General features: G+C 33.9%; 1 protein-coding gene across 8 annotated transcripts in view; it reads right to left on the bottom strand.

Moving 5' to 3' along the window:
* LOC123697877 (dual 3',5'-cyclic-AMP and -GMP phosphodiesterase 11) overlaps positions 1-14,605 on the bottom strand; it is a 194,564-nt gene that overhangs the window by 27,189 nt on the left and 152,770 nt on the right. For all 8 annotated transcript variants that reach the window (XM_045644442.1, XM_045644444.1, XM_045644437.1 and 5 more), the window contains 2 exons: positions 13,525-13,632; positions 11,519-11,767 (listed from right to left, as the gene is read on the bottom strand). In XM_045644442.1, coding sequence (XP_045500398.1) covers positions 11,519-11,767; positions 13,525-13,632 — 357 coding nt within the window. The remainder of the gene's footprint in view (positions 1-11,518; positions 11,768-13,524; positions 13,633-14,605) is intronic.

Genomic DNA, 14,605 nt, shown 5'->3' with positions numbered 1-14,605 from the left:
AGTTTTCCATGAAAAATATTTAATAACAGAAGCGAAGAAAAGGAATTAAAAATAAATGGGTGTCAACATTATAAATTCAGGAAGAGAGGCCGCGTATAAAGCATAAAATTAACAGTACGCGCTTTCCACGCTAAGCCATACAATTTCCCGCGGGACTGCTTTCCGGCATTAAATACGAGTAACATTTCATTTTCGTGTTACCGTAATATTCACAAAACACGGCCGAATTAATTTAAATATGACGGTTCGAATTTGCTATTCACCTTTCCATACAAGTTCAGAGGTTAGCCACGGTCCCTAATATTTTAATTCGTTCTGTATGTACAATTGTTACATTGATGTTGTAAAGTAAAAAAAAAAAAAACATTTTTGACGTATGTAGCCAACTGTCAAGAAGGCTGTGGACTGGCAAGAAGAGAGAAAATACAACAGATCACAATTAATTGTTCACAAACAATTAATTGTGATCGTGTTTTGTTATCGTTTTGTTATCTTCAAAATCTTACTTCATTTGTTTCTTTTATTCCCCTAATCCTTCACCTCCCTTTAAATTAAATCACTGTCTCATTGATGAAGTATCTTCTCATGTCACTATGTTAGAGCTGTCACAAATAATTGATATTAATTATATTTCATACACGTGGTGTATGTAGGTTGTCCCGACCGACTTAGATTATTCTTTTTTGTTCAAATTACTACATGCATCATGATTCGTGCTTCCGGCTGGTTACTTTTTCATTATTAAAAAAATAGCACATGTAATCTATGCTTTACCTAACCTAACACGTTTGTGAACAGATATAATATTATATTATACAATTTGTGTACAGTATACGCAAATTACTAAATTACAATACATATTATATTATACAATTTGTGTACAGTATACGCAAATTATAATAATTACATGACATATTTTAAAGTAATAAATTAGGCACATTTCAAATATTTTACAATGTATTCATTAATAATAAAACACACAACAATAAAAAATTAGATGTAAGTTTCTCATCTGAGTTCAGTTAGAATTATTTATTATATAATTTACTGTAACAAGCTCTACATATAGAAAATATATTCATGCATTTTCCTTTCAGACAGACAACATAGTCAATCACAATAACGTGCAAAACAGATCTATTGTCTATCATAGCGTTTAAAGTATTACATAACGCAATCCATAAACCGATTGACCGAGATATCCGATACCCGGTATCGAATCGTGTTAGGGTCGGCATAAACGGGCCACCGACCACAGCCACTACCAGCGACAGCTCCTAGTAGCCAGCGACAGCCACAAGGGGCCAGTGATAGTCACTTAACATACTAATATAATAAATGAGGAAGTTTGTGAGTTTGTATGTGTGGATGTTTGTTACTTTTTCACGCAAATACTAAACCGATAGCAATTAAATTTCGCCCACACATAGAGGATAACTTGGATTAACACATTGGATGGGTTTTATCCTGGAAATCCCACAGGAACGGGAACTATACAAAACTAGACTATGTGGCTGTCGCTGGCCACCAATGGCTGTGGTCGATGGCCTGTTTGCACCGAGCCTTATTGTCTCAAACGTTCACCGCCGATACCCAATCATCTGCCGATCTTATTTACATAACACAGGAAAGAGATCATTTCAGTTGCGATACATTACTTTTTAGCACAGTGACGTCTGTTACGCAAATACCTTAATTTTAATATTGTGATATGCTTATTGATTGTATCAAATATGACGCATATATTAAGGAATAGTTAAGAGTTGAGCGTAATGCATGAGTGTTTTTATATTTGTTTATTTAGATGTTTAAGACGGGCTTTAGAGTGCATATGGGGTTAATGATTGTTATGAAAGCTTACTCCTTAGATTTCTAGTAACCTATTCAAAATGGTACAATTTTTATATGCACTAATAATAATAATACCGTGATGTTTTCTTTATACTATTTCCTGTCTACAGCGTACTTCTTTCTTTATCTGTAGAATTTTGTCGAGTAATACAAGCTTTTTTTTTTTAATTTCAAATTTTAAATTAAGATCAACTGTAGGTATGAAGAAGAAAAATGTTATGACGTCGATATAGCAATTTCTATAATCAAAACAGTCCCAAGTTGGGTTTGCTCAACACATTAACAAAGGTTGAGCTGAATTTTCATAATATCATCACGTGTTTTATTCAAAATTCCAATTTACCTTTCTTATGAAAATCGTAAGGCCGGATTTCTATGCCTTTTACCGTTGACATTTTGCAAGATTTATAATGAAAAGTGAAGCCTTATGAGATTACTTTGTCGTCCGTCTTTCCTTAGAGACCCCTTTTCTCTCTGCGACAGGTATTGAGTTACAATAGGCATGACGAAAGATTTTGAAATCCTCTTCCATAATGTGTGTATACGTTTACTATACAAGAAAAACCCTATATTTCGGTAATATACTTAAATTTAACGAAGATAAAAGCCATTTTTCAAAAAATATTTATCAACTGTGCCAAAACAGCTCGGAGGTGTCATGGCGTAAGCGTGACGTCACTCTTTAGTAAATACGTAATTATTTGTATGCATTGCGAAGAAAATTAAAAAAATATTTATTTAATATGTGTTATAGAAACGAATTTCAAAGTTTATAAGTGGTGTGCAGTATTGCAGTGTGAATCCACATTAAAATAATGCTCAAAAATGTGTTAGTAATTATTTCAAGCGAGAAAATAATAAGAAATGATTGTATAAAGTTGGCGCGGAGAACCCCGAAACCACGTATTCGTGAATTCGCAATTATATTTCTGTTCTGAGTCGATAAAGCATACGTGAAACAATAGAAAATAAATAAAAATGCGTATTCTCAACTTATTCATAATAACAAAATACATCTGACGTGAGTTGTTTACTTAAGCGTGACGTCACGCGTGTTTTAGTCAAGATGGCCAACTGCAGAATTTCAATGTTTTATTTTATTGATAATCTCTTTAATCTTAGTGTTTTTAAGATTTTTAAGTCACTATATTGAATGTATTTATTATACATTTTCCCTTAAAAACACTAATACGATCATTTATGGATACTGTCGTCATGCCTATTAATATTAAAACCCGAGGTCGGCTGAAGTTCAAGCGAATACAAACTATACAACAATAAATGATTATACATTTCTCTTGTTTTAATTGGTGCATTCGAAAAGTGTTTTTTTCGTCAGAAGGTATGACGTTGAATGTTCACCTCAATATATGCTAGTAATTTAAGAGTTGACTTGATCGATTCCATATGTCTCCAAACGTCATACCCATATAATTTCGGCGCTTTCTTTCGATTTCAAAGGGTGACGACGTAAATAATGCGAACTAAAAAGACCACATTATTGTGTTATATTAACCTGCTATCCGGTGTCACGAAAACGATTCTTTAATTACATCCAAACGTTTCATATTCGTAAATAAAACAAAAAACTTCATAAAGAACCCTTTTTTTTAACTTTTTTTTTTTTTTTGATTCAGTAAATAATATATTGTGTTGATTAAATCTTATCTTAATATATATATATATAAATCTCGTGTCACAATGTTTGTCCTCAATGGACTCTTAAACCACTTAATCGATTATAATAAAATTTGCACACCATGTGCAGTTCGATCCAACTTGAGAGATAGGTTAAATCTCAAATCGTTTTAGAGAAAGCGGGCGAAGCCGCGGGCGGTTTGCTAGTAATATATATAAATAATATTATGTTGAATCAATAAGTTGTCTAGTAACCAAATTTATTTAAAAAAGAAGAGCTTGTACGATAATTTTATGTTTCACAATCATAAAAGTGTAAGGTATTCTCTGGAATGTATCAAAGTATCACCATATTATATAATTTGATTATTTATGGGTAAAGTGTATTTATGACGACAGTTAAAACTAAGTATAGCTAGGTGCGTCATGTCTCGCTACGTTCATAGAAAACGGCCGCATATTAATATTTATGTTACGAGTAAACGATATCAAATCATGCAATATTTCTAAGCTAATTATTTCTTCGAATACTGCTAATTAGACATGAACAATTTTCAAGGAAACATTTAATGTAAGTATTTATTTGTCTATGCTACATCTTCAAACTACCACAGACACATGGAGAAATGCATCATAGAAGAGAGTTTCGATAAATGTTATACAAAAAAAAGACACTAATGAAGAAATGTTATCAGTGTGTAATTGAAAATTTACTTAAAAGCATGCTTTTGCATTAAACTTTGACGTGACGAAAAACTTCAAAGTTTTATTGCCCATTTTTCAAGAGAAAAAAATAAACAGCAAAATGTTTGCCATCACATCTTATGCGGGTTAATGAAGAAATTCAAGATTATGAATCTAGATATCTAGAATTCAGAAATTACTAATTAATGTTAACAAAGTAAAAAAAATAATCATAAAGAAAATGCTTACTCATAAGTTAGTAACGATTTTCAACATCTCAAAAACAGAGTGTAACTTATAAATTCTAACAGACCGCGAAGGCGACGTATCAAAAACCTTTCTACAACTTGGAACAAAGCATTCGTTAGAAGTGCTCATTATATTAAAACCTTTATTTTCATCGCGTTTCGGTCGTATATCTCAATTCGGAAACATTGGCGGTGTTCCAATAATCCGATACAATGTTGTATAGTTATTCTTCAATGGGTATCAGCCAAGAACTGGAAAGATAGTAGCGGGCAACTTAAGGAATTAGTTTTTCGTACATCGTATGGTGCAGATATGTGAAAGAATACAAAGGAAATCATTTTATTTCTCTTCTCTAGTAACTTTCAATGGGGACAATGGCTAGGAAAAGTACTTATATAGCATCTCTGTATAAACGTATTGGATGAAACGTATTACGTCACTTGCTGGTTTATCATATTATATGCAAAAGGAGAATGGCGAAACTGGGCCTAACTGTTACAGAAATCATAATATATTTAAAATTCATTATATTATTTTTAGTAATTCTTGGTAAAATATTTACTCCTGATTCTATGGGAAAACAAATCTTTGAAAAAAAAGATAATGTGTTCACTACCGGCATTGTTATTTAGATTTCTATGACTACCGGTCTTATCAAGCAGAGATTGTCAGTGTTGTTAGGAGTAAAAAAGTCGAATATATCGATTAATACGAATGAATGTCTATATTTTATTTTTAATTTTATTGAATTCAAATGCTTTATAAATCAGAAGCAAAACTTAACTTATTTTTAACACATATCTTAATTTATTTAGATCATTCTATAAAATATAAACAGGTTTTACTTAATCAATAATAATTATAACATTTTTATTTAGGTAGCTGGCCATTAATAAAATGTCAAATTATTAATCATAATTGTGTCAGTTATGAGTGATTTGTTTATGTTTGTTGTTTGACATTTGAGTGAAGTTTTAGGCCCTTCTCCCATTACGATACGCATAGGCGATTCAAGTATCCTGCAAGTCTCGGAGACTAGTCGCCGCGGAGTATCTCACATACATTTTTATGTAGGCTCGCACACTACGCTACTGGTATCCTACACGTCCGCGACTAGTATAGCACTACTCACCGTGTCGGTCGCTTTTGCATCGCGTCTCGACTCTCGCGCGTATCTTTTCGTTAGAAAGATAAAAATATCTAATCATCATGTTGTAGTTCTCGTTCGGCTACAAAAACTCTACAATTTATGTTTCTTTCAATATATGGATGAATCCAGTACTTCTTACTCTTACGTTGGCGTCTTCTATTTCTATAAAAAAGAAAAACTGCAAGAGCTTCTTCGTCACTGGAATTGCTGATTGCTCGACATAACGACGTAACTGTTGTTGCAATAAATAAATGAATTATTATTATTATAACGTCGGTCCACAAAAACGAGGCACAATAATGATGAATTTAGTCGCATAATATGCGAGCATCGGGTAGCCAGCAAATATCTAAGTAGTATTCTACGCGAGTATCGCATTCTAGAAGTATCGTACCTAATGGCAGAAGGGCCTTAGTAACGTTATATTCAAAATTGATCTTAATCAATATCCCAATATCTCTGCTATCCCATAGAAAAGATCTATAATTATTATATTCATAGAGTCTGTATATTTTTATCTATTTTATCACCCATAAATCATCAGTAGATAGGGAGGCGAGGTAGCTAAATGGCGTAATTAAACGGCGCCGTCGAGACTTATCAAAATCGATAGATAAAATAATTTCGAAAAGAAAAGCTTCTATGGTAAAAACCATTTTAGCGGTGGGTTTGGCGTGTACGGATTTTCAAAAATGTAAAAAAAAATAGTTACTTGGGCATTCTCGAGCGCGTCAGATATTCATACTACGTATGCCCCAAGTGCCTCTGATAACAACGGTATACTAATCTGCCGGTTTGCGTGGTGGGGCTAGGCATATTAATTCGTCAAAAATGCACAAAAAAAAAATTTACTCGAGCGCGTCAGATTTTCGGAAGGGGTGTTAAGTAGGCCCCAAGGAAGCTCCCCTTAAAAAAACTGACGATTTCGGCGTGACGATAAGTTACGATGAATTTTTGAAAATGCAGAAAAAAAAAGTCCTTTTGAAATACTCGAGCGCGTCAGATTTTCATAGGGGAGGTTTATCTCGGTCTCCTGAAAGCATATTTTCTTAATCTGACAAAAATGTTGGTGGGTTCTCTTAATCTGACCGAAAAAGGTTTGAGAGTTTCTTTTTTTTAATCATCGTTATTTCATATCAATTTTTCTTAACACCCTCAGTTTTCGAGATATACTAAAAAAACCGGGAGTTTGAGTTTTTATGATGCTTCAAGTCAAAAAGTTTTAACTTTGGACAAAAATGTAAAGAGACCTTTGTTGTGTAAAATAAAATTACCTTTTTTGTTTATTCAAACTTTTTTTTTTGTAAAATGTATCGTTCGCGACTTATATACTGCAACGCGTTTTTCGGAAGACGAAATGGCTCCTCCAGGCTTCCGGTCACGCGGAAACCGGCAGCTTTTGTATTTTTAGTAAGTTTTAGATTATATTCTTCAAAATAAAAATAAAAACAATCGCGCTCGAGCATGCCGGATTAACGTTTTTTTTTTACAAGTTCGCGACCCTATAACTTGGCGGCGTCAAGGACTTATCGTCAGATTAGTTAAATTTAGTCTTAAAACACTAAAATCAACCCCCAATATCTTAATCTGACGTGCTCGAGTATTTCAGACTATCGATTTTTTTTTACTAATCTGATCGTCTATCCTGGGCGCGCGTCACTACTTAAAGAGCTAAATAGTTAACAAGGTTGTTCTATTAGGTCTAAGGTATCTCTCATATCTTAAACTGCCACGCTCGAGTATTGCAGAAAATTCCCCTCTTCGCCTCCCTATCTACAGTGTAACGATCAGGCCCAGAGTCCTATGGGAGTTTGCCATTCTCCTTTGGCTCGATGAAATAGAATTGTTTGCACAATTAAAACACTGCTATGTGTAGTTTATTTTATCGTTTATGGCTGCAACGAGTTTTGCCAAATCCTTGACACGGCTCTTTTTTTTAAATGTTGTATTGGAAAAAATAACACAAACGTAAATTCTCGCTACAAAATAAATAACAGAGTTAAAATTCGCAACATACAATGTAGAGCATAATTTAAATATTGACAGTCATCTCATTGTAGACCGACTGCGAGTTGCCGACAAATATTAATTAGCATTCAGTTGTTTGTACGATAATCGCGATAAGACCGACATCGGCGCCACCTCAGGCCGACGCCTAGTCACTACAACACTAGTTATTACAAGTTCCATTAAATAGAATTTACCGGCGACGGATAGTCGGGGTGATACTGCGAATTAAGCCTAGTTTACATGTGCCCAAACACGCCTGAGTGTCATTAAAAACGTATTACTTAAAGTAACTTTACGCAAGACGTGTTTTCTGTACTATTATACCGCTAGCTCTTATATTATGCTCATATTACAGTTTTGATCTAGTTAGACACGTTAAATCGAACAAACAATTATTTCAATGCATAGGTATATAAACACAGCGTAAAGTGATTATTCGATATCGAAAACTGCAATAATTCAGTTTATAATTTCATATCGCTGAAAATAATACTTTCGTTTCTTGATTATATTTGCGGTTAACTGAAGCATGCAAATTGGTTTTGCAAATCTTGTATGAAAATAGAATTGAGTATACTATAAAATCATTAAATTTTTCTTTATTTTTATTGTTTGTCATAATAATATATCGGAGTAAGTTTTTTAAATTTTTTACTCATAAATTATGTATGGATAAGTAATCTGTTTTTCATTTTATATTTTACTTGTATATAATATATTTTCGTAGAAAATGTCATGTATCATCTTTATTCAGGAATCCTACATTTCGAAGAAGCCTATCCATATCTTACATTAATGTTTGATTATTTGTGACTTTATTAAGGACCTCTTAAGAGTAAAGGCCTCCTCCTGTTTTCTCCATTCTAGTCTGTCATTTGCTTTTTTCATCCAATTTTCTCCAGCTAGTTTCAGAATTTCGTCTAGCCATCTCTCAGCCGTTAGCTATAAATGTAAAACTTTTGTAAAACTATATATTTAATTAAGGAAATAAAAAGGCTTTTTTTTATTTATTTGTGACTTATGTAAACTAGGCTTTAATGATATCTTCGCGGCCGCGGGCGATTTGCACTTACAGATATTGCTATTTGCCTTCCTTACAATTATAGACTATTCAGGTAATGTTTGAAACTGGCGATAATTTGCCTTCAGTGTTTATCTGATTGCGATTATATCGAGGCATACGCCTTGTAAGACCTAGAGTTAAAATTAAAATATGCAAATCGACATTAAACATTCAAATTCAATTTGAACGAAATACATATTAATAAATAATAGTTTAAAAAAACTAAAAAACACGTTTTTTGCAAATTGAAAAATGGAATAATTTTATCAAATTAGTGTATTGTCATCGGTCCTCAATAAATCTACAAAGTTTGAACGAAATCTGGTCGTTTAAAGTGGGTCAAAATCGCGCCCAAAGAAGTCGGTTACAAACAAACATACAAACATACAGGTGAAGCTAATAAAAACCGTGTAAAAACGAACGTTACGTCTAAGCCAATGTTACTATCGTTAGCGCGATTGTTGATTTTGTACACATTATGTAAATTTAAAAAATCAGTACATTTCAATTTATATAAACGATATATCTGTCGCAATCAGTTTTGAATACAAATGCAAATTCTGCAATCCGAAGACGTATCGATATTCCGACGAACTAACTTAGTTATAGAAAGACTTGGAGATAGTCAAACCATCTTGTGAATTTGATACTATCCTTTGTTGAATGTTGTGTTGATATACATCCAATGCCACAGAATACATAATAGTATCTACTTGCTTATACAAACAACCAGATTATATAAGCTTTTAAGCCCGTAATTGGATTGTTTCAAATCTAAATTCGACTGTTTTCAAAACAATCCACACCGGTGTTGGGTTGTTTCCATTTTCATTTTCCTATTTGTGATCAAATGTTTTGTTCGCGTTTTTACGTGAGCGACGGGCGGCAGCTTTATCAGAAATTTGATTGCTTTTTTGTTAGTCTAAAACAATCGATGCCTGAACACATGTAGGTTTTTGATAACGTTATCCATACAAAATGATTGAATTTTAAATCGACTATTGAATAAGTAACGAAGTTAAACTGCCGATACGTATTTTGAATACGTGTAATGGGTTGCAACAATTTCGTAATTTTGATTACTTTGATGCTTATTTTAGTTTGCTTATCCATACTTATATTATAAATGCGAAAGTAACTCTGTCTGTATGTCTGTTAGTCAATCACGCCTAAACTACTAAACCAATTTTCATGAAATTTGGTATGGAGATATTTTGATACCTGAGAAAGGACAAAGGCTACTTTTTATCCCGGGAAAATGACGCAATCCCGGAAATCCCACGGGAACGGGAACTATGCGGGTTTGACTTTGACTGCGCGAGCGAAGCCGCGGCCGGAAAGCTAGTTTTAAATAAGTCTTACGACACATGTGATTAATTTCCTCTCATAGAACATAGTATTATTTACGATGTAAGAATCCGTAATAATACAATTCACACGATAATAATTTATCTCAGATACTAACTGAGATAGGAATCATTATATTATTATTATCAAATACTTTATGCTAATGATACTAATATCCTTTAACCTTTTACAGTCCTAAGGATAATATGCATAATTTCATAAGAAATCACCTTGCCATTAAATTCTTACTTTCTCATGGTTATAATAATTATGTTAATTCTACGTGAGTGAATTATAATATAGTAAAAAGTAAATAAAACGATTTATTATAGCAGAAGGTAATTCGTCCCTGATGTGTTTGTAAAAATATTTGAATATGTATTGACATGAAATATACAGAATCCATACTAATATTATAAATGCGAAAGTAACTCTGTCTGTCTGTCTGTTAGGTACTCAATCACGCCTTAACTACTGAACCCATTTGCATGAAATTTGGTATAGAGATATTTTGATATCCGAGAAAGGACATTGGCTACTTTTAAACCCGGGAAATAGGATAGGTTTTATCCCGGAAATCCCACGGGAACGGGAACTATGCGGGTTTTTCTTTGACTGCGCGGGCGAAGCTGCGGGTGGAAAGCTAGTTCATTATAATTTTAATTGTTTCATTGTTAACTTGATTTTAATACACTTGAACTGGGTCTGCTTAACAAATTCCTTTATTTGCAAACATAGGTAGTCATCTTAGATCATAAGTAATGATCTAAGGTAGTCATGCAACATGTCATACACCCAAATACAATTTATTCTGTTTATTTCCCACTCACGTCACAATCGTATGAGCGTCTACGTAGGTAATATGAAGTGTTATGAATTAAACATTGCAAACCACACTCTAAACATATTCCTAAATTAAAAGCGTAGTCCCGTGTCCACCTAGTGGGGCAAACGCAATATGCATAACTACTTCTATTTCAATTATCTTTTCTTTTTGTGACAAGTATGTGATCAGTCTTCTATGCCTTCTGAACATAATTCATCGTCATCATTTTTTATATCTTCGTCTCCATCTAGACTGGAACAGTTCTGAGCTCACGCGCTAATCATTGTAGCAAGGAAGTGGTTATATTCCTAACCAAAACATGAATAATTTCAATACATCAGAAGCTACAAGAGACCCAGTATTATCATATTATCCGCAAATCAACTAACCTACACTCTCTGACACCGTACGAACTGCAACCTCTCCTATACTTGCGCATTCCTAATGCCACAGAATGACAACCCTTAGAGTGGCCGAACACGGGCGGCTCGAGCAGTCGGTCGTTGCCTGTTCGATCTGTCGCTACAAACCGCGCAGTTGACGGCTTGAAGCGGTCGCGACGGCTCGAGCAGTCCGTGTACGGCAGTGAATCAATGTCCATAGTTCACCGTGCGGTCGCGGCTTCAAGCCGTCGGTCTCAACTGCTTGAAGCGGTCCGTGTACGGCCGCCCTTAGTCTATATTTTCTATAGTCAACTAACCTGCACCCTCTGACACCGTATCAAGCTCTGCGTGTGCGTTAGTATCCGCAGCACCATGTGTTCTATCGTGCTCTGCTCCTCGAACACCATCCTCGCCAGGTCCAATAGCACTTGGTTCCTCTTCACTTCGAGTTGTGATCTCTCGTATAGTTGCGCATTCCGTAAGCCAATGCCGCAAAATTGGAGGTATGAGGCGAAAACTTTCTCGTCGTTTGATGTGAATGGGCCGTCGTTTTGTTTGTTTATAACCTGAAATGTAATGCATTGTGAATACCCATTGTATGTACACGACTGTATATGGTGACATTACAATTTTATATAATTAAATTGGATGCAGAAAACTTTCGACATCGGAAGAATGCCATAAAAACATGCCAACCACGCATAAAACTTTCTTTCGATGTTTTTTTCTTATCACATACGTAGTAAAGTTCTGCATTATACTAATTGGAAAAAATGTGTGCGTGTACTAGTGTACACACGTAAGAAGTGAAACTTCTTTATGACCTTATTTTTCAAAATATAATTTACTATATGCAACTTTACAGAAATACGTCGAATCACGCGTGGTAGGGATAAGAAAAAGATGGCGCGTAACGGAAAAATGTCACGCGTAACGGAAAAATGTCACGCGTAACGAAAAAATGTTACACTAAATTTTTTCCAACCCCGATAAAGAAGTTTCACTTCAATAAATGCAAAAAAGTCATTTTATTTTAGAAACAACATCTCAACATTATGAATTCTATACCAACTTTAAATTTGGATTTGAAGATGACGTTAAAAATTTCTAGGGAGATGTTTCCTAGGAATGTTCAAGACATATTTTTATTAAACCCATACGGCATACCTCAAGAAGAAGCCGTATCAGCATATCAACACAAGCGTTTGCTATCGTTAGTTACAAATGTGCAAGTAAATAATCCATTTCACGGAATTAAATATTATAAAGGAAAGGTCAAGAAAAGATGTATATTATAGTCATGCGAAATTTAATTTAGTATAATATTCGAGACATTTATCATTATTAATAGGTACATCAATGTCTTTATTTAGATAAGTGGTGGATAGATCTATATAAATAGCCGCTGAAATCATTTACGCAAAGCAATTTAAACTTTTCCTCGTAATATAATAGCTTTCCTTTCGACAAGTTTCGGGACTCAAAGCACAGAATACATAATAGTAGCTAAACGCTACAGAACGGACACTCTCCGCCTCCCGCCAAAATTAAACACTTACCTCACCCCGCACGATCAGACATAAAATGGTCCATATTTTTCTACAGGGACGATACGCAACGAAGATTGACAACATTAATCAAATTGACTTAAAGTAATTTTATTATTTTGGATTTGTGATCATCGTTTTTCGTAGAAAATGGTTAGATATTGTGCTGTTTACGGATGTATTTCATCAGAAAAACGCGAATTTTTTTTTTACGCTAGTCAAAAATGTGCCAACCATAAAGCGTTAACACACACATTTGCAGTCTCTACAGTGTGACTGTCAAAACGATAATTTTGTATGGAGTGTCCGGGGTGTGCTCAAAGTTTAATTTTGATATTATAATAAGTATAAGATTAGAAACTTATATTACCGAGATGACTTTATCAAAGTTTACAAATTGGTGAATAAATAGCGACCTACATAATATTTTTGAAGTGTTTTGTATTCAATAGATTTCTTAATATTGCATTCATGTTCTCGTATTTGGTAAGTACATCTAGTCACACACGTTTCCAAATCCGAGCACAAGGATACGCGTATACACAGTCATATTTACCTACTATTTTATTAAAACGCGATATTATATTCAATACATCAATGTATCAATCAATTAATACAGTCAAAACATAAGCTGTTTCACTTAGAGCCACATGAGCAATTTCTGAAAATGTTCTGTTCAGCTCATCTGTACCGTACTAAATAATGTATGAAAACCAAAATGTTAAAAAATCTATCCATGTCTTCACCACTTTGCAAAACAAGCAATAAGAGCTAACCTGCGCAACACCAATAACCTCTCCGTTGATATCCTTGATGGGCATGCAGAGCAGCGACCGCGTCTTATAGCCCGTCTGCTGGTCGATGTCGTGGTTGAACCTTTCGTCCTGCAACAAGATGAGAATATGGTTATACTAAGAAATGAGATAATATTGTTTTATATGTATTTTTTTCGGTAACATATGGAAATTGGTAATCTAGGTCAGCTACAAGTCCACCCAAGAGTTAACTGTCGGTACATTGCATAGATATATCGCAGTGACGTTTTCAGTAATAAAGTTTCCTTTTTTGTACAATTCTTCAGAGTGTATAATAATTAATATTATAATACTTATATATTAACTAGCATTAGGAATTGATTTATAGCATATTATATTTATAACGTATCTGCGCCGAATTCATGTCGAGGCATGTCTGTATGAATATTATGTGTTTATTATGTGATTTTTGTTTAACTTCGACCATGTGGAAAAACTAGGTCAAAATATTAGGAATAATAATACAACCCCACTGATACCATACTTTATTAGAATCGGGATTATCGTCTTTGTTATGTGTTGTGTGCTGCGAAGAACAATTTAAGAAATAGAACAAGTAGATGAAGTTTTATATTAACGAAGTTATTAGTGTCTTCATAAACACATGTAGTGAAACCATTGTCTACACGATAAGACGGTCATAAAAAACACGCAGAGATATCAAAACGAAGTCCCAATTTCATTCATGAACACTGGTGGAAGATTACAATTAAAGTTTCAATTGAAAAGGGCTAAAATTACTACTAATTGATTGCTATAATTTAAAACATTATCCATCCCCCAATCGAACTAATTGAAACTAAAATTGAATGTCACACAAGGTAATAATAAAGTGAGATGTCTAATTAATTCTCCGTTCCTTGCTCAAGGGAGCCTGAAAGGTAACAAGACGGTAGCGACCACAAACCGCACGCCTACATCACACACGTTCACTAATTGATCTTTTAGCTTACAACAACTGAAAATTGTATCTTTGATCTTTTGGAACGTAAGACTTCAACATACCTTGGTCCTAAGTGTAAGACTAATAGGCTTAATTTGG

The sequence above is a fragment of the Colias croceus genome, chromosome 15 (genome assembly GCF_905220415.1).
Source record: "Colias croceus chromosome 15, ilColCroc2.1".
NCBI classification, from domain to species: Eukaryota; Metazoa; Arthropoda; class Insecta; order Lepidoptera; family Pieridae; genus Colias; species Colias croceus.
The sequence above is the reverse complement of the archived record's forward strand: the minus strand, read 5'-3'. Positions and strand labels throughout refer to the sequence as shown.